Source organism: Somniosus microcephalus, unplaced genomic scaffold (genome assembly GCF_052327205.1).
Source record: "Somniosus microcephalus isolate GS21.2 unplaced genomic scaffold, FLI_Smic_1.0 scaffold588, whole genome shotgun sequence".
Lineage (NCBI taxonomy): Eukaryota > Metazoa > Chordata > Chondrichthyes > Squaliformes > Somniosidae > Somniosus > Somniosus microcephalus.
The window spans coordinates 109,092-127,926 of NW_028225775.1; the positions used below are offsets into that span (position 1 = coordinate 109,092).

Sequence of the window (18,835 nt, forward strand, 5' to 3'; positions counted from 1 at the left end):
ATAGTGACAACAGTGTTCCATTTGTTAGTTTGTGCACATTATGGGAGGTGCAATCATCTCATTATACTGACCAGGAATGCCGGATTTGGCAATTGCTGCAGCTGCATGATCCTGAGTAGAGAAAATATTGCAGCTGGACCACTGAACCTGAAATGAGATCAAAGCCTTGGTTACAACGATAACATGAACTTCAACCTGGACTAGGCAACAGCACATGACAAAGGGGAAAAAACTGCAACTGAACATCCATTCACCAAGGCAAGATTCAGAAGGTGCTTATAATGAAATACCTCAAAGTGTAAATCCTTCAATTTTCCCAAAACTGACATTCCCCACCTTGAGCAAAAAAATAAATCTAATTAAAACGATAAATGGAAGGCACACAATGCTTACGCACCCTAATGACTAAATTATTTGTTTTCAAAAGTTGGTTCTGAAACATTCAAGGACACAAGCCGTGTCCTGGGTAACTGCCAGTTTGTGCAATGTTAGTTGTCAAATTGATTACAGACCCATGTGAAACCAACACGTGCTCACATTTACATTGGCAAAAATATCACAAAGGAGGGTTAAGCAAGAGACCCAATTCTGTTCAGGGAAGGGATCAAGAACATATGCAGATAGGGATAAATGCACTTGTTTGCCATACATCTTCCTTTGCTAGCTTCCCTCTCCTCAGCACCATCCACCCTCAACCCTTGTCCTTGTCCTTGCTACCTACACCATTTCCAAGCTCTTTCCTTCCCAAACTTCTTGAATATGTTGTCATTCCCAGATCCGTGCCCATCTCTCCTGCAACTCCCTGTATGAATCTCACCAATCAGGTTTCTACTACCACAGCATCAAAACAGCCCTAAACAAAGTCACAGAAGCCATGCTCCGACCAGTGCATTATTCTTCCTCGCTCACTCAGCAGCCTTCTACATGACAAACCCTTAAGCAAACACCCCATCTCCATTCTCCAGCTCAGTTAGGCCCAGTCTTGTTAGGTTAGACTTGGCCAAGGGTCTCCAGCAAAGAATCCTCGCACCATCACCTCGAGTCGCCTTGAGCTCTTCAGCTTCCTCAGGTACATTCTGTCCCTGGATAACATCATTGACTGACATGGGAGTCGGATTCCAGCTCTACCTCCACCTTTCTCAACCATTCCCCTACCTCTGAGCTGTCAGAGTGCTAGTCCAGCATCCAGTCTTGGAAGAACTGTAATTTCCTTCAGCTAAATATAGGGAAGACTGAAGCCATCACGTTCAAACCCTGCCATAAAATCCAACCCCGTCCCCGGCCACTGTCTCGAAAGCTCAGTGTCCGGTTTGATCCTGCACTGAACCTCCAACCCCTCTCCAGCACAAAGAATGTCTACTCCAACAGTGTCTGCCTCCATCCTTAACTCAGCCTAAAAGCCAACAAAAGACTCTCACCTCCCAATGTTCCCTAGCCAGCCTCGCATCCTCCATAAATGTCAGCTCATCCAAAACTCAGCAGCACTTATTCTACCCCGAAGCCCAGCCTTTGATCACCCACCAACCCTCCTCGCTAACTGACATTGGTTCCCAGCCTTCCCAACACCTCACTTAAAATTTTCATTTGTGTTTAAATTTCTTCATGGCGTTGCCCCACCCCATCTATTACATCCTCTAGCCCTACACCCCATCCCCACTTCAAACAACCCCTCCCATCACAGGTATCCCCCCACTTCCAGGGCTCCTCTTCACCCCACCACCCCCAAGTTCCCTTCACACGGGCTGCCTCGCATCCTTCTTCCTCTCCCCCCACCACCTCCCTTCACATGGGCGGGCTCCCTACCCCCGGCCCCTCCCTTCACACAGGCTCCCCACCACCCACACCTGGGGACCCGGCCGCCCCTGAATCCATGACCGATGACACAGCACAGGAAAGCTATAACTGCACATAGCCAGCCAGGGCTGGAGAGGACCATCCTGGTGCTTGGAGCCAATATTTTCATCCATTTCTTTACAAAGAACAGGAAAGGCTGGAGAAGACAATAGCACAGATCTGAAAGTCTTCATCCCAACAGAGATCAGCTCACTGGAGCCTTTCTGGCCTGCAAGGCCTTACACTCTAAGCCATTGAAGAACTGGGCTGGGATAAACCATTTGGTACAAAAAGTCCCACCCCCCCCCACATACGATTTATGCTGAGATTACCTCTGCCCCAAGTGCTACCAGGGTTTCAATCAGTACAGCAGTTTGGAGAGTCATGTGGAGGCAGCCTGCGATCCGAGCCCCTTTCAACGGCTTGGAATCACCGTGCATCTTCCTCATCATCATCAAGCCAGGCATCTCATTCTCTGCAATCTCAATCGCCTTCCGACCCCATTCGGCCAAACTGATGTCAGCTATAATGCAAAGAAACAAGATTCAAACATATACACAATGGTATTAAACACTGACTACAGACACAGGACATTAGAGTCTCTATAAAATCAAAAAACAGGCATCTAAAATTTCAGAAGCAGCAACACTGGGCTACAAACTGACAGGACTCGGTTACTGTCTCACACCAGATTCCTGACATCAGCCATGGTGCAGGAGGTGCCCAGCAGAGGCCGAGGAGGAAACATCCAATAGCTCAGTTAGCAAACTGCACTCTAAAGTTTAACTCAGACATAGGAGGCACCAGGTCAAATCCCTGGCCCCTGTGCCAATTAGTCTGCTCTCAGCTAGGGCAGAACAGAGACACCATAGGATTCCAACCCCGGCCAGCTGTGCGCATCCTGGCTAAAGGTGGGAGGCAAATTAGCCATGGCGCCTCTCCTCGTCACTATGCAATAATCCCTGCTGGAAGTCGCTGTTTGCACATGTTGGATGAAGCCAGAATCAGGTTCATCGGTAATGTCCTCCTTTGCAAATAGTGAGACAATACTCACCGTCTAGACCAACACCAAGAATAAACACTTGGGTGAATTATCAGAGGTTCAGTATTTTTTTCTTGGATGTGGGTGGCATTAGCAAGGCTACATGTATTTCCCATCTTTAAATGCCCTGAGAAGGTGGCAGTGAGCTGCCCCCTTGAACCGCTGCAGTCTTTCTTGTGATGGTGCTAGGTCGGGAATTCCAGGGTGTTGCAGTGTACCCCAGCAACAGTCGTGCCTTCAGGGTGGGGTTTGACTTTCACAACACTTGAGAATGTGAACCGCACAACCTTGCAGATTGGTGACTGATGCAGAGTTGGTGGAAGAGGGGAGAGGAGGAAAGCCTGTGATCCCCCTCCTGATTACGATCCAACAATCCCTACCAGAAAGTCTGTGAATGTACATTGGGTAAGAGTAGGATTGGGTCCAGCTGTGATTCCTTCAGTCAAACAGTTGCCAATACACATCGAAAATGGTCACTTAGGTAAAGTACAGAAAAGCTATCTGGGAATAAGCTGTGTGCACACAGGGTCTGCACTGACAAAAGGCAAGGGGTGAAGAAACACATCAAATTTTCCTGACCAAATATGCATTCTTTTGACCAGCTTATCTTGAATGGGATGGTCATTTTTACAACTCTCTCCAGTGCCCACGTACCACCACTTGTGAAAGGACTATTTAGCAACCACTGTTATCACAAACAAATTCTGCTGAGTGCCTTTTTTTGAACCACAAGTTATTGAACCTGGCCTGGGGGAGGGAGGAGAAGTGATGCAACTCCAGTTACAAAGTTACAAACAAGGTGACATTTTGGGAGAAGAAAAGTGGAGCTGCAACAATGTTTGCTGCTTCTGTATCACAACTAGAATTCCAAAACACTAAACAAAACTTCAACAAAACATTCAGCTTGATTGCAACAAGGCCGAAAGCAACGTGAGAGCTGGCACTATAACCTGGGTCTACTGCCTTCACTGGACAGCTGCTGTACAACTCACCCCTTAGAGGCACGGCAAAGCGACTGCACTGTCCTGTGAACCCTGTACAGCAATTGCTGCACAAACTATATGGGAACGCCAGAGAAAGCAGCAACATTTGAAGAACAAACTTGCATTTATACAGCTTTTCATGACTTAAGGACGTCCCAAAGCACTTCACAGCCAATGATGTACCTTTGAAGGGTGGTCACTGGTAATGTAGCAAAACAGCAGCCAACTTGCACACATCAAGGCCCCACAAACAGCAATGTGATAAATGACTAAATAATCGATTTTGGTTGCGGAATAAATGTTGGCCAGGACCTGTGCAAAAAAGGGATTGGGGGGGGGGGGGGGGGGGGGGGGGGGGAGGGAATGAACCCAGTAACTACAGGCCAATCAGTCTAATGTTGGTGATAGGGAAACTTTGAGACAATAAACCGGGACAAAATTAACTGTCACTTGCAGAAGCATAAATAAATGACAACCAGCACAATTTGTTAAAGGCAAACTTGATTGAGATCTTCGATGAAGTAGCAGAGAGGGTTGATGAGGGTAGAGCGGTTGATGTGGATGTGCACTTTCAGAAGGTGTTCAATAAAGTGCCACATAACAGACGCGTCGGCAAAATTGAAGCCCATGGGATTAAAGGGACAGTGGCTGCGTGGTGAACGGTTGCTTTTCAGACTGGAGAGAAGTGTGCAGTGGTGTCCCCCAGGAGTGGTTGTATTTTTGATATATATTAATCATAGGCCCAGCACAGAAGGAGGCCTTTCATCCCATCCTGCCTGTACCAGCTCTTTGGTAGTGACCTAGACTTGAGTATACTTCAAAGTTTGCAGATGACACAAAACTCAGAAATGTAGTACATGGTGAAGAGGATAGTAGCAGACTGGTGAAATGGGCAGATGAAATTTAACAGAAGTGTTGGGGAAGAATGAGAGGCTGTATAAACTAGATGATACAATTTTAAAGGGGGTGCAGGACAATGCACCCTGGCTACATGGCCCATTCATAGAAACATAGAAGATAGGAGCAGGAGTAGGCCATTTGGCCCTTCGAGCCTGCTCCGCAATTCAATGAGATCATGGCTGATCATTGAAATTCAGTACCCTGTCCCTGACTTCTCCCCATATCCCTTGATCTCTTTAGCCTTAAGAAATATATCCAACTCTTTCTTGAATATATTTAATGAACTGGCCTCCACCGCCCTCTGTGGCAGAGAATTCCACAGGTTCACCACTCTCTGGGTGAAGGAATTCCTCCTCATTTCAGTCCTAAATGTCCTACCCCTTATCCTTAGACTATGACCCCTGGTTCTGGACTCCCCGACCATCGGGAACATCCTTCCAGCATCTAGTCTGTCCAGGCCTGACAGAATTTTATAGGTTTCGATGAGATCCCCTCTCAATCTTCTAAACTCCAGTGAGTATAAGCCCAATCGACACAATCTCTCCTTATACGTCATTCCTGCCATCCCAGGTATCAGCCTGGTGAATCTTCGCTGCACTCCTTCCATGGCAAGAACGTCCTTCCTCAGATAAGGCGACCAAAACTGCACACAATACTCAAGGTGCGGTCTCACCAAGGCCCTGTACAACTGTAGCAAGACATCCTTGTTCCTGTACTCGAACCCTCTTGCTACGAAGGCCAACATACCATTTGCCTTCTTAACCGCCTGCTGCACCTGCATGCTTACCTTCAGCAACTGGTGCACAAGAACACCCAGGTCTCTCTGCACTTCCCCCTTCTCCCAATCTATTGCCATTCAAATAATAATGTGCCTTCCTGTTTTTGCCACCAAAGTGGATATCCTCACATTTATCCACATTATAGTGCATTTGCCATGTTTCTGCCCAATCACCTAACCTGTCCAAATCGTACTGGAGTTTCATGACATCCTCCTCGCAGCATACCCTCCCACCCAGCTTGGTGTCATCTGCAAATTTGGAGATATTACATCCAATTCCCTCGTCCAGATTATTAATATATATTGTGAACAGCTGGGGTCCTAGGACCTCTCCTTGCGGTACCCCACTAGTCACTGCCTGCCACTCAGAAAACGACCCTTTATTCCAACTCTTTGCTTTCGGTCCGCCAACCAGTTCTCTATCCAAGTCAATACCTTGCCCCCAATCCCATGTGCCTTAATTTTGCACGCTAATCTCTTATGCGGGACCTTATCGAAAGCCTTCTGAAAGTCCAAATACACCACATCCACTGGTTCTCCCTCATCTATTTTACCCATTACATCCTCAAAAAATTCCAGTAGATTAGTCAAGCATGATTTACCTTTTCCCCACTAGCGATGTCAGGCTTACCGGTCTATAATTCCCCACTTATTCTCTACCACCTTTTTTGAATAGTGGGGTAACATTAGCTACCCTCCAATCCATGGGTACTGTTCCAGAGTCTATCGAGTTCTGGAAGATGACCAGCAATGCATCTACTATTTCTAGGGCCACTTCCTTAAGTACCCTGGGATGTAGATTATCAGGCCCTGGGGATTTAGCGGTCTTCAGTCCCATCAATTTTCCTAACACCATTTCCCTACAAATACTGATTTCTTTCAGTTCCACCCTTTCATCAGACCCTATGTTCCCCAGTATTTCTGGGAGGTTATTTGTGTCCTCCTTTGTGAAGACAGAACCAAAATATGTATTTAGTTGGTCTGCCATTTCTTTGTTCCCATTATAAATTCCCCTGATTCTGACTGTAAGGGACCTACACTTGACTTCACCAATCTTTTTCTCTTCACATATCTATAAAAGCTTTTACAGTCAGTTTTTATGTTCCCTGCAAGCTTACTCTCATATTATATTTTCCCTTTCTTAATTAATCCCTTTGTCCTCCTTTGTTGAATCCTGAACTGCTCCCAATCCTCAGGATTATTGCTTTTTCTGGCCAATTTGGATGTCCTCTCCTTGGATCTTATGCTATCCCTAATTTCCCTTGTTACCCACAGTTGAGTCACCTTTTTTGTTTTATTTTTGTGCCAAACTGGGATGAACAACTTCTGTAGTTCATCCATTCGGTTTTTGAATGTTTGCCATTGCCTATCCACCGTCACCCCTTTGAGTGCCATTCCCCAATCAATCCTACCCAACTCGCTCCTCAGACCATCGTAGTTTCCTTTATTTAAATTGAGGACTCTTGTTTCTGAGTCAACTACTTCATTCTCCATCTTAAATGAAGAATTCGATCATATTATGATCGCTCCGACCCAAGGGGCCTCGTACAACAAGATTGCTAATTAATCCTCTCTCATTACATAATACCCAGTCTAAGATGGCCTGATCTCTGGTTGGTTCCTCGACATATTGGGCCAGGAAACCATCCCGTAAACACTCCAGGAATTCCTCCTCCAGTATTGTTACTAATTTGGTTGGCCCAATCTATATGTAGATTAAAGTCACCCATGATGACTGCGGTGCCCTTATTGCATGCTTCTTTAATTTCCCTTTTAATGCCATCCCCAACCTCTGCCTTACTGTTTGGAGGTCTATATACCACTCCCACTAATGTTTTTTTCCCCTTAGTATTTCTCAATTCTACAAATAGATTCCACATCATCAGAGCTAATATCCTTCATTACAATTGTATTAATCCCTTCTTTAGCCAGTAATGCTACCCCTCCTCCCTTTCCTTTTTGCCTATCTTTCCTGTATATCGAATACCCCTGGATGTTGAGTGCCCAGTCTTGGCCATCCTTGAGCCACGTTTCCGTAATCCCAACCAAATCATATTCGTTTACCTCTATTTGCGCAGCCAATTCATCCACCTTATTACAAATGCTCCTCGAATTAAGACAAACCCTTCAGGGTTGTTTTTTTAACGCTCTTGGACCTATTAGAATTATTTACTGTGGCCATGTTTGATTTAAACCGTTGATTTCTCAGACTGCCACTTTTGTTTTTCTCCTTCCTATCTTTTGCTTTTATCCTTGTTTCCCTTTCCTCTGTCTCCCTGCTCAGGTTCCCAACCCCCTTCCATTTTAGTTTAAACCCTCCCCCACAGCACTAGCAAACAAACCCCCTAGGACATCGGTTCCAGCCCTGCCCAAATTTCTGCGCATGTGTGGTTTCTCCATTTAAAAGCCAGTGAGCTGGCTGTGGGGGACCTCCAGACCACTGCATGGCCACACAGTTTAACGGGAACATTGGTGCAGGAACAGAGCCCTAGGGGTTCACAGACACAAATCTTGCTAAGATTGTTTTAAAAAAAAACATATGGTACCCTTGGCTTTATAAATAAATAAATAAAATAAAATAGAGGACTCGAGGACAAAAGCAAGGAAGTTATGCTAAACATTTATAAATCACTGGTTATGCCTGAACTAAAGTATGGTGTCCAATTCTGGGCATCACACTTCAGGAAGGATGCCAAGGTCTTTGAGAGGATGCAGAGCAGATTTACTACAATGGTTCCAGGGATGAGGAACTTCAGTTATGGGGAGAGATTGGAGAAATTCTCCTTAGAGCAGAAAAGGTTAAGGGGAGATTTAATAGAGAAGTTCAAAATTCAAAAGGACACCGATTTAAGGTAATTGGCAAAAGAAGCATGAAGAGATTTCTTTTACACAGTTATGATGATCTGTAATGCACTACCATAAAGCCTGGTGGAAGCAGACGTAATAGCAACTTTCAAAAGAAAATCAGATGTATATTTGAAAAGGAAAAATGTGCAGGATGACGAGGAAGAGCAGGGAGTGGGACTAATTGGATAGCTCTTTCAAAGGTCGGCACAGGCACAATGGGCCGAATAGCTTTGTTCAGCACGAAGATTCTAGGACACCAGGCGAACATCCTGCTCTTCAAATGCCAACAACCACCTCCATGGAAATATGAACCCATTTTTTTTGCTCAGATGCATTTCCAGCATTTGCTTTTTTTAAATCCCAATAATTTGATATCTTTCCATCAATGGGTTCTGCTGCTCCACCACCAACACCCAGCTAGGGTTCAATCTAAACAGAGGAAACTACAAGGGTATGAGGGACAAGTTGGCCATGGTAGATTGGGAGACTACACTAAAAAGGTATGAAGGTGGACATACAATGGCTAACATTCAAGGAAATAATGCATAATTTGCAAAAAAACATATTCCTCTAGGGCATTAAAATCCAAAAGGAAAAGTGATCCAGCCATGGCTAACAAAAGAAATTAAAGCTAGTATTAAGTCAAAGGAGGAAGCTTATAAAGTTGCCAGAAAAAACAGTCAGCCTGAGGATTGGGATTTTTTTTTTTTTTTTTTTTTTTAGAAATCAGCAAAGGGGGACCAAGAAATTGATAAAGGGAAAATGGAATATGAGCACAAACTAACAAAAAATATAAAAACGGATTGTAAAAGCTTCTATTGGTATGTAAAAAGGAAAAGACTGGCGAAGGTAAATGTAGGTCCTTTACAGTCAGAGACGGGAGAATTTATAATGGGGAATGAGGAAATGGCAGAGAAATTAAATACTTTGTTTCTGTCTTCACGGAGGAAGACACAAAAACCCTTCCAGAAATACAAGAAAACCAAGGGCGAGACGAGAATGAGGAACTTGAAATTGTTATTAGTTAAAAAAACAGTACTAGCAAAATTAATGGGACTAAAAGTCAATAAATCCCAAGAACCGGATGACCTACATCCTAGGATTTTGTAAGTGGCCGCCATTGGGATAGTGGCCGCATTGGTTGTCATCTTCCAAAATTCTATAGATTCTGGAACAGATCCTGCAGATTGGAGGGTAGCAAATGTAACCTCGCTATTTAAGAAAGGAGGGAGAGAGAAAACAGGGAACTATAGACCTGTTAGCCCCACATCAGTAGTTGGGAAAATGCTGGAATCTATTATAAAAGATGCAATAACTGGGCACTTAGAAACTAATAGTAAGATTGGGCAGAGTCAACATGGATTTATGAAAGGGAAATCCTGTTTGACAAACCTATTGGAGTTCTTTGAGGATGTAACTAGTAGAGTAGACAAAGGGGAACCAGTAGATGTGGTGTATCTGGATTTTCAGAAGGCCTTCGATAAGGTCCCACACAAGGTTGGTGAACAAAATTGGGGCACATGGAATTGGGGGTAAATATATACTGGCATGGATTGAGAATTGGTTAACAGACAGAAAACAGAGTAGGGATAAACTGGTCTTTTTCAGGATGGCAGGCTGTGACTAGTGGGGTACCGCAAGGATCAGTGCTTGGGCCCCAGCTATTCCCAATCTATATCAATGATTTGGATGAGGGGACTAAATGTAACATTTCCAAATTTGCTGATGATACAAAGGTGGCAGTGTCAGTCACGAAGAGGCTTCACAATGGCATCTCGACAGGCTCAGTGAGTGGGCGAGAACATGGCAGATGGAATATAATGTGGCTAAATGTGAAGTTATCCACTTTGGTAGAAAAAACAGAAATGCAGAGTATTTCCTAAATGGTGAAAGATTGGGGAATGCAGATGCTCAAAAGGGACCTGGGTGTCCTTGTACATGAGTCACTGAAAGTGAATGTGCAGGTGCGGCAAGCCAATTGGTATGCTGGCCTTCTTTACAAGAGGATTTATGTACAGGAGTAAAGTAGTCTTACTCCAATTATATAGGGCCTTGGTGAGACCACACCTGGAGTACTGTGTACAATTTGGGTCTCCTTACCGAAGGAAGGATATACTTGCCATAGAGGGAGTGCAACGAAGGTTCTTGGGATGGCTGGACTGTCGTACGAGAAGAGATCGAGTAAACTAGGCCTGTATTCTCGAATTCAGAAGAATGAGGGGCTCTCATTGAAGCATACAAAATTATTACAGGCCTTGAAAGGATGGATGCTGGGAGAATGTTTCCCTTGGCTGGGGAGTCTAGAACCAGGGGCCACAGCCTCAAGATAAAGGGTAGGCAATTCAGGACTGAGATGAGAAACATAGAAGAATAGGAGTAGGAGTAGGCCATTCAGCCACTCGAGCCTGCTCCACCATTCAATGAGATCATGGCTAATCATCCAAATTCAGGACCCTGTCCCTGCCTTCTCCCCATATCCCTCGATCCCTTTAGCCTTAATATAGAAACACGAGTAGAAATTTCTTACCAGAGGGTGGGGAATCTTTGGAATTCGCTACCTCAGAGCGCGATGGAGGCTCAGTCATTGGGTATATTCAAAACAGAAGTCGTTAGATTTCAGACTAGTAAAGGCAGCAAGGGATATGGCGATGGGGTCGGTGAATGGAATTGAGGCAGATTAGCCATGTTCTCATTGAATGATGGAGCAGGCTCGAAGGGCCGACTCCTGCTCCTATTTCTTATGTTCTTAGAAATGTGTCGCCTATTCTGTCCATACCTGATGCAGATGCAGCGTGGCTCTGGTTAAGGATGGATATAAACGTTTCAAAAATTTGCTGGACACATCCCCAGAATTTCTACTCCCCTTTCTTCAGGCTAATCCTGATGCTACTTTTTATAATTTAGTGTTGTGCAGCAGACCAGACCAGACCGCCTCGCAGCGCACATGGCTGCGTCTCCAATAATTCAATGCAAAGATGCGGAGCCCCGGTGACCGATACCGGGGGAGCGGCGGGAAGGTAGGGGAGTGAAGGGTCCGGGACTCGGAAACTCACCGACTTTGTAGGGCAGCGTGTCGGACATAGCTCCGGCTCCACCAGTCAGTCTGAGTGTCGGGTCCGGGAGAGAAGCGCCGCGCGCTCCGGGTCTGTCTCAGGTCGGCGGGGGCCGGGCTCTCGGTCTCGGGCTCTGGCTGGTCCCGGGTCGAGTCTCGGGTCCTGGGCTGGTCCCGGGGGTCGAGTCTCGGGTCCTGGGCTGGTCCAGGGGGTCGAGGGTCGAGTCTCGGGTCCTTGGCTGGGTCTCGGGTCCCTGTCTCTCAGGCGCGGCTCCGGCAGAAAGAAGCTGCTGCGCGCTCCCGCGCCCTTATAGCCCGCGCGCTTCGTTTGCATATAGGGGCGTGTCCGCCGGTCGCCCCGCCCCGCCCACCAGGCGCGCTGTGATTGGTGGATGCTCGCGCCGCTCCGATGGTGCGAGCGGGGGCGGGATCACACGGAGTGCGCGCGTCAGCAAATCCTTCACTCTGCGGCGACTAAAGGTTTGATAAAAACGACTGCATGTTATCTTTAGCACAATGATTGGAGCAGTTTGCTTCTACATTGCCGGCTCTATTTTCAGTGGTTGTTGTGTGTCGGAAATTGTCCAACAAAATGATCAAAGCCTGAAGACAAAATGCAGAGCGGGGAAACTGCATAGTTCACATAATCTTCATCTGCAAAAACTGCTTTCATTGGGTAATGTGATCACTTCAACCGAAATTAGCAACGGTTTCAATCCCAGCCGAAGCCCACCTGCTCCCGTTTCTCAGGAACCTGCCACATCTGTCCTGAAAATTGCACCACAACTCACCAAGTATTCCGAACAACAACAGCCTTTTGCCTGTTGAACATAGAAACATAGGCATAGAAGATAGGAACAGGAGTAGGCCATTCGGCCCCTCGAGCCTGCTCCACCATTCAATGAGATCATGGCTGATCATCCAAATTCAGTACCCTGTCCCTGCCTTCTCCCCATACCCCTGGATCCCTTTAGCCTTAAGAAATATATCCAACTCCTTCTTGAATATATTTAATGAATTGGCCTCAACTGCCTTCTGTGGTAGAGAATTCCACAGGTTCACCACTCTCTGTGTGAAGAAATTCCTCCTCATCTCTGTCCTAAATGGCATACCCCTTATCCTTAGACTGTGACCCCTGGTTCTGGACTCCCCGACCATCGGGAACATCCTTTCTGCATCTAGTCTGTCTAGTCCTGTTAGAATTTTATAAGTTTCAATCAGATCCTCTCTCATTCTTCTAAACTCCAGCGAGTATAAGCCCAATCGACCCAATCTCTCCTCATACGTCATTCCTGCCGTCCCAGGTATCAGCCTGGTGAATCTTCGCTGCACTCCCTCCATGGCAAGAACATCCTTCCTCAGATAAGGTGACCAAAACTGCACACAATACTCAAGGTGTGGTCTCCCCAAGGCCCTGTACAACTGCAGCAAGACATCCTTGTTCCTGTACTCGAACCCTCTCGCTACGAAGGCCAACATACATAGAAACATAGAAGATAGGAGCAGGAGTAGGCCATTCGGCCCCTTGAGCTTGCTCCACCATTCAATGCGATCATGGCTGATCATCCAATTTCCGTACCCGGTCTCTGCTTTCTCCCCATACCCCTGGATCCCTTTAGCCTTAAAAAATATATCCAACTCCTTCTTGAATATATTTAATGAATTGGCTTCTACTGCCTTCTGTGATAGCGAATTCCACAGGTTCACCACTCTCTGGGTGAAGAAATTCCTCCTCATTTCTGTCCTAAATGGCCTACCCCTTATCCTTAGACTGTGACCCCTGGTTCTGGACTCCCCGGCCATCAGAAACATCCTTCCTGCATCTAGTCTGTCCAGGCCTGACAGAATTTTATAGGTTTCGATGAGATCCCTTCTCAATCTTCTAAACTCCAGTGAGTATAAGCCCAATCGACACAATCTCTCCTCATATGTCATTCCTGCCATCCCAGGTATCAGCCTGGTGAATCTTCGCTGCACTCCTTCCATGGCAAGAACATCCTTCCTCAGGTAAGGCGACCAAAACTGCACACAATACTCAAGGTGCGGTCTCACCAAGGCCCTGTACAACTGTAGCAAGACATCCTTGTTCCTGTACTCGAACCCTCTTGCTACGAAGGCCAACATACCATTTGCCTTCTTAACCGCCTGTTGCACCTGCATGCTTACCTTCAGCGACTGGTGCACAAGAACACCCAGGTCTCTGCACTTCCCCTTCTCCCAATCTATTGCCATTCAAATAATAATCTGCCTTCCTGTTTTTGCCACCAAAGTGGATAACCTCACATTTATCCACATTATAGTGCATTTGCCATGTTTCTGCCCAATCACCCAACCTCTCCAAATCGTACTGGAGTTTCACGACATCCTCCTCACAGCATACCCTCCCACCCAGCTTTGTGTCGTCTGCAAATTTGGAGATATTACATCCAATTCCCTTGTCCAGATCATTAATATATATTGTGAACAGCTGGGGTCCTAGGACCGATCCTTGCGGTACCCCACTAGTCACTGCCTGCCACTCGGAAAACGACCCATTTATTCCAACTCTTTGCTTTCTGTCCGCCAACCAGTTCTCTATCCAAGTCAATACCTTGCCCCCAATCCCATGTGCCTTAATTTTGCACGCTAATCTCTTATGTGGGACCTTATCGAAAGCCTTCTGAAAGTCCAAATACACCACATCCACTGGTTCTCCCTTATCTATTTTACCACTTACATCCTCAAAAAATTCCAGTAGATTAGTCAAGTATGATTTACCTTTTGTAAATCCATGTTGACTTTGTCCGATCCTGTCACTGCTTTCCAAGTGCTCTGCTATTACATCTTTTATAATGCACTCTAGCATTTTCCCCACTACCGATGTCAGGCTTACTGGTCTATAATTCCCCGCTTTTTCTCTACCACCTTTTTTGAATAGTGGGGTAACATTAGCTACCCTCCAATCCATGGGTACTGTTCCAGAGTCTATCGAGTTCTGAAGGATGACCAGCAATGCATCTACTATTTCTAGGGCCACTTCCTTAAGTACCCTGGGATGTAGATTATCAGGCCCTGGGGATTTATCGGCCTTCAGTCCCATCAATTTTTCTAACACCATTTCCCTACAAATACTGATTTCTTTCAGTTCCACCCTTTCATCAGACCCTATGTTCCCCGGCATCGCTGAGAGGTTATTTGTGTCCTCCTTTGTGAAGACAGAACCAAAATATGTATTTAGGTAGTCTGCCATTTCTTTGTTCCCCATTATAAATTCCCCTGATTCTGACTGCAAGGGACCTACGCTTGACTTCACCAATCTTTTTCTCTTCACATATCTATAAAAGCTTTTACAGTCAGTTTTTATGTTCCCTGCAAGCTTACTCTCATATTCTATTTTCCCTTTCTTAATTAATCCCTTTGTCCTCCTTTGTTGAATCCTAAACTGCTCCCAATCCTCAGGATTATTGATTTTTCTGGCCAATTTATATGTCCTCTCCTTGGATCTTATGCTATCCCTAATTTCCCTTGTTAGCCACGGTTGAGTCACCTTTTTTGTTTTATTTTTATGCCAAACTGGGATGAACAAATTCTGTAGCTCATCCATTCGGTCTTTGAATGTTTGCCATTGCCTATCCACCGTCAACCCTTTGAGTGCCATTCCCCAATCAATCCTACCCAACTCGCTCCTCAGACCGTCGTAGTTTCCTTTATTTAAATTGAGGACCCTAGTCTCTGAGTCAACTACTTCATTCTCCATCTTAATGAAGAATTCGATCATATTATGATCGCTCCGACCCAAGGGGCCTCATACAACAAGATTGCTCATTAATCCTTTCTCGTTACATAATACCCAGTCTAAGATGGCCTGATCTCTGGTTGGTTCCTCGACATATTGGGCCAGGAAACCATCCCGTAAACACTCCAGGAATTCCTCCTCCACAGTATTGTTACTAATTTGGTTGGCCCAATCTATATGTAGATTAAAGTCACCCATGATGACTGCTGTGCCCTTATTGCACGCTTCTTTAATTTCCCTTTTAATGCCATCCCCAACCTCCGCCTTACTGTTTGGAGGTCTATATACCACTCCCACTAATGTTTTTTTCCCCTTAGTATTTCTCAATTCTACCCATACAGATTCCACATCATCAGAGCTAATATCCTTCATTACAATTGTGTTAATCCCTTCTTTAACCAGTAATGCTACCCCACCTCCCTTTCCTTTTTGCCTATCTTTCCTGAATATCGAATACCCCTGGATGTTGAGTTCCCAGTCTTGGCCATCCTTGAGCCACGTTTCCGTAATCCCAACCAAATCGTATTCGTTTACCTCTATTTGCGCAGCCAATTCATCCACCTTATTACAAATGCTCCTCGCATTAAGACACAAAGCCTTCAGGGTTGTTTTTTTAACGCTCTTAGACCTATTAGAATTATTATTTACTGTGGCCATGTTTGATTTAAACCGTTGATTTCTCTGACTGCCTCTTTTGTTTTTCTCCTTCCTATCTTTTGCTTTTATCCTTGTTTCCCTTTCCTCTGTCTCCCTGCTCAGGTTCCCAACCCCCTGCCATTTTAGTTTAAACCCTCCCCCACAGCACTAGCAAACACTCCCCCTAGGACATCGGTTCCAGCCCTGCCCAGGTGCAAACCGTCTGGTTTGAACTGGTCCCACCTCCCCCAGAACCGGTTCCAATATCCCAGGAACTTGAATCCCTCCCCCTGGCACCATTCCTCTAGCCACGTATTCATCTGAAGTATCCTTCTATTACTACTCTGACTAGCACGTGGCACTGGTAGCAATCCTGAGATTACTACCTTTGAGGTCCTGTTTTTTAATTTATCTCCTAACTCCCTATAATTTATCTCCTTTTAGGACCTCATCCCGCTTTTTACCTATATCGTTGGTGCCTATATGCACCACGACAACTGGCTGTTCACCCTCCACTTCCAAGATGTTCTGCAGAGTAAAGCTCCCTCTACACTGTCCCATCAAACACTCCCAGGGCAGGTACAGCCCGGTTTGATACAGAGTAAAGCTCCCTCTACACTGTCCCATCAAACACTCCCAGGGCAGGTACAGCACGGGTTCGATACAAAGTAAAGCTCCCTCTAACTGTCCCATCAAACACTCCCAGGGCATGTACAGCACACGTTAGATACAGAGTAAAGCTCCCTCTACACTGACCCATCAAACACTTCCAGGGTAGGTACAGCACGGGTTAGTAATGAGTAAAGCTCCCTCTACACTGTCCCAAACACTCCCAGGGCAGGTACAGCACGGGTTAGATACAGAGTAAAGCTCCCTCTACACTGTCCCATCAAACACTCCCAGGGCAGTTACAGCCCAGTTTGATACAGAGTAAAGCTGCCTCTACACTGTCCCATCAAACACTCCCAGGGCAGGTACAGCATGGGTTAGATACAGAGTAAAGCTGCCTCTACACTGTCCCATCAAACACTCCCAGGGCAGGTACAGCACAGGTTTGATACAGAGTAAAGCTCCCTCTACACTGTCCCATCAAACACTCCCAGGGCAGTTACAGCCCGGTTTGATACAGGGTAAAGCTCCCTCTACACTGTCCCATCAAACACTCCCAGGGTAGGTACAGCACAGGTTAAATACAGACTAAAGCTCCTTCTACACTGTCAGATCAATCACCCTCAGGGCAGGTACAGCACGGGTTAGATACTGAGTAAAGCTCCCTCTACACTGTCCAAACACTCCCAGGGCAGGTACAGCACGGGTTTGATACAGAGTAAAGCTCCTTCTACACAGTCCCATCAAACATTCCCAGGGCAGGTACAGCCCAATTTGATACAGAGTAAAGCTGCCTCTACACTGTCCCATCAAACACTCCCAGGGCAGGTACAGCATGGGTTAGATACAGAGTAAAGCTCCCTCTACACTGTCCAAACACTCCCAGGGCAGGTACAGCACGGGTTTGATACAGAGTAAAGCTCCCTCTACACAGTCCCATCAAATTTTCCCAGGGCAGGTACAGCCCAATTTGATACAGAGTATAGCTGCCTCTACACTGTCCCATCAAACACTCCCAGGGCAGGTACAGCATGGGTTAGATACAGAGTAAAGCTGCCTCTACACTGTCCCATGAAACACTCCCAGGGCAGGTAGAGCCCGGGTTAGATACAGAGTAAAGCTCCCTCTACACTCTCCTATCAAACACTCCCAGGGCAGGTACAGCATGGTTTAGTACAGAGTAAAGCTCCCTCTACACTGTCCCAAACACTCCCTGGGCAGGTACAGCATGGGTTAGATATAGAGTAAAGCTCCATCAACACTGTCCCATCAAACACTCCCAGGGCAGGTACAGCACGGGATCAATACAGAGTAAAGATCCCTCTACACTGTTCCATCAAACACTCCCAGGGCAGATACTGTCCCATCAAATACTCCCAGGGCAGGTACAGCACAAGTTAGATACAGAGTAAAGCTCCCTCTACACTGTCGTGTGTGCTGTGAGGAGGATACCGACAAACTCCAGTATGATTTGGACTGGTTGGGTGATTGGGCAGATGCATGGCAGATGCAGTATAATGTGGATAAATGCGAGGTTATCCACTTAAGTGGCAAAAACACGAAGGCAGATTATTATCGGAACGGCAATAGATTGGGAGAAGGGGAAGTGCAACGAGACTTGGGTGTCCTTGTGCACCAGTCAGTGAAGGTAAGCATGCAGGCGGTTAAGAAGGCAAATGGTATGTTGGCCTTCATAGCGAGAGGATTCGAGTACAGGAGCAAGGATGTCTTGCTGCAGTTGTACAGGGCCTTGGTGAGACCACACTTTGAGTATTGTGTGCAGTTTTGGTCGCCTTATCTGAGGAAGGATGTTCTTGCCATGGAGGGAGTGCAGCGAAGGTTCACCAGGCTGATACCTGGGATGGCACGAATGATGTATGAAGAGAGATTGGGTCGATTGGGCTTATATTCGCTGGAGTTTAGTAGAATGAGAGGGGATCTCATTGAAACTTATAAAATTCTGACAGGACTGGACAGACTAGATGCAGGAAGGATGTTCCCGATGGTGGGGAGTCCAGAACCAGGGGTCATAGTCTAAGGATAAGGGGTAAGCTATTTAGGACAGAGATGAGGAGGAATTTCTTCACCCAGAGAGCGGTGAACCTGTGGAATTCTCTACCACAGATGACAGTAGAGGCCAATTCATGAAATATATTCAAGAAGGAGTTAGATATATTTCTTAAGGCTAAAGGGATCAAGGGGTATGGGGAGAAAGCAGGGACCGGGTACTGAATTTGGATGATCAGCCATGATCTCATTGAATGGCGGAGCAGGCTCGAGGGGCCGAATGGCCTACTCCTGCTCCTATCTTCTATGTTTCTATGTTTTTTTACATGGTGAGAAGCTCGGAACTGTGGATGCGCCGAGAGATTTAGGGGTC

General features: G+C 46.0%; 1 protein-coding gene across 1 annotated transcript in view; it reads right to left on the reverse strand.

Moving 5' to 3' along the window:
- Positions 1 to 11,710, reverse strand: part of ahcy (adenosylhomocysteinase) — a 69,772-nt gene extending 58,062 nt beyond the window's left edge. Inside the window, exons 1-3 of the mRNA XM_085980842.1 lie at positions 11,437 to 11,710; positions 2,166 to 2,356; positions 72 to 147 (exon numbers count right to left, since the gene is read on the reverse strand). Coding sequence (XP_085836968.1) covers positions 72 to 147; positions 2,166 to 2,356; positions 11,437 to 11,464 — 295 coding nt within the window. The 5' untranslated portion in view covers positions 11,465 to 11,710. The remainder of the gene's footprint in view (positions 1 to 71; positions 148 to 2,165; positions 2,357 to 11,436) is intronic.
- Between the last annotated feature and the right edge of the window lie 7,125 nt (positions 11,711 to 18,835).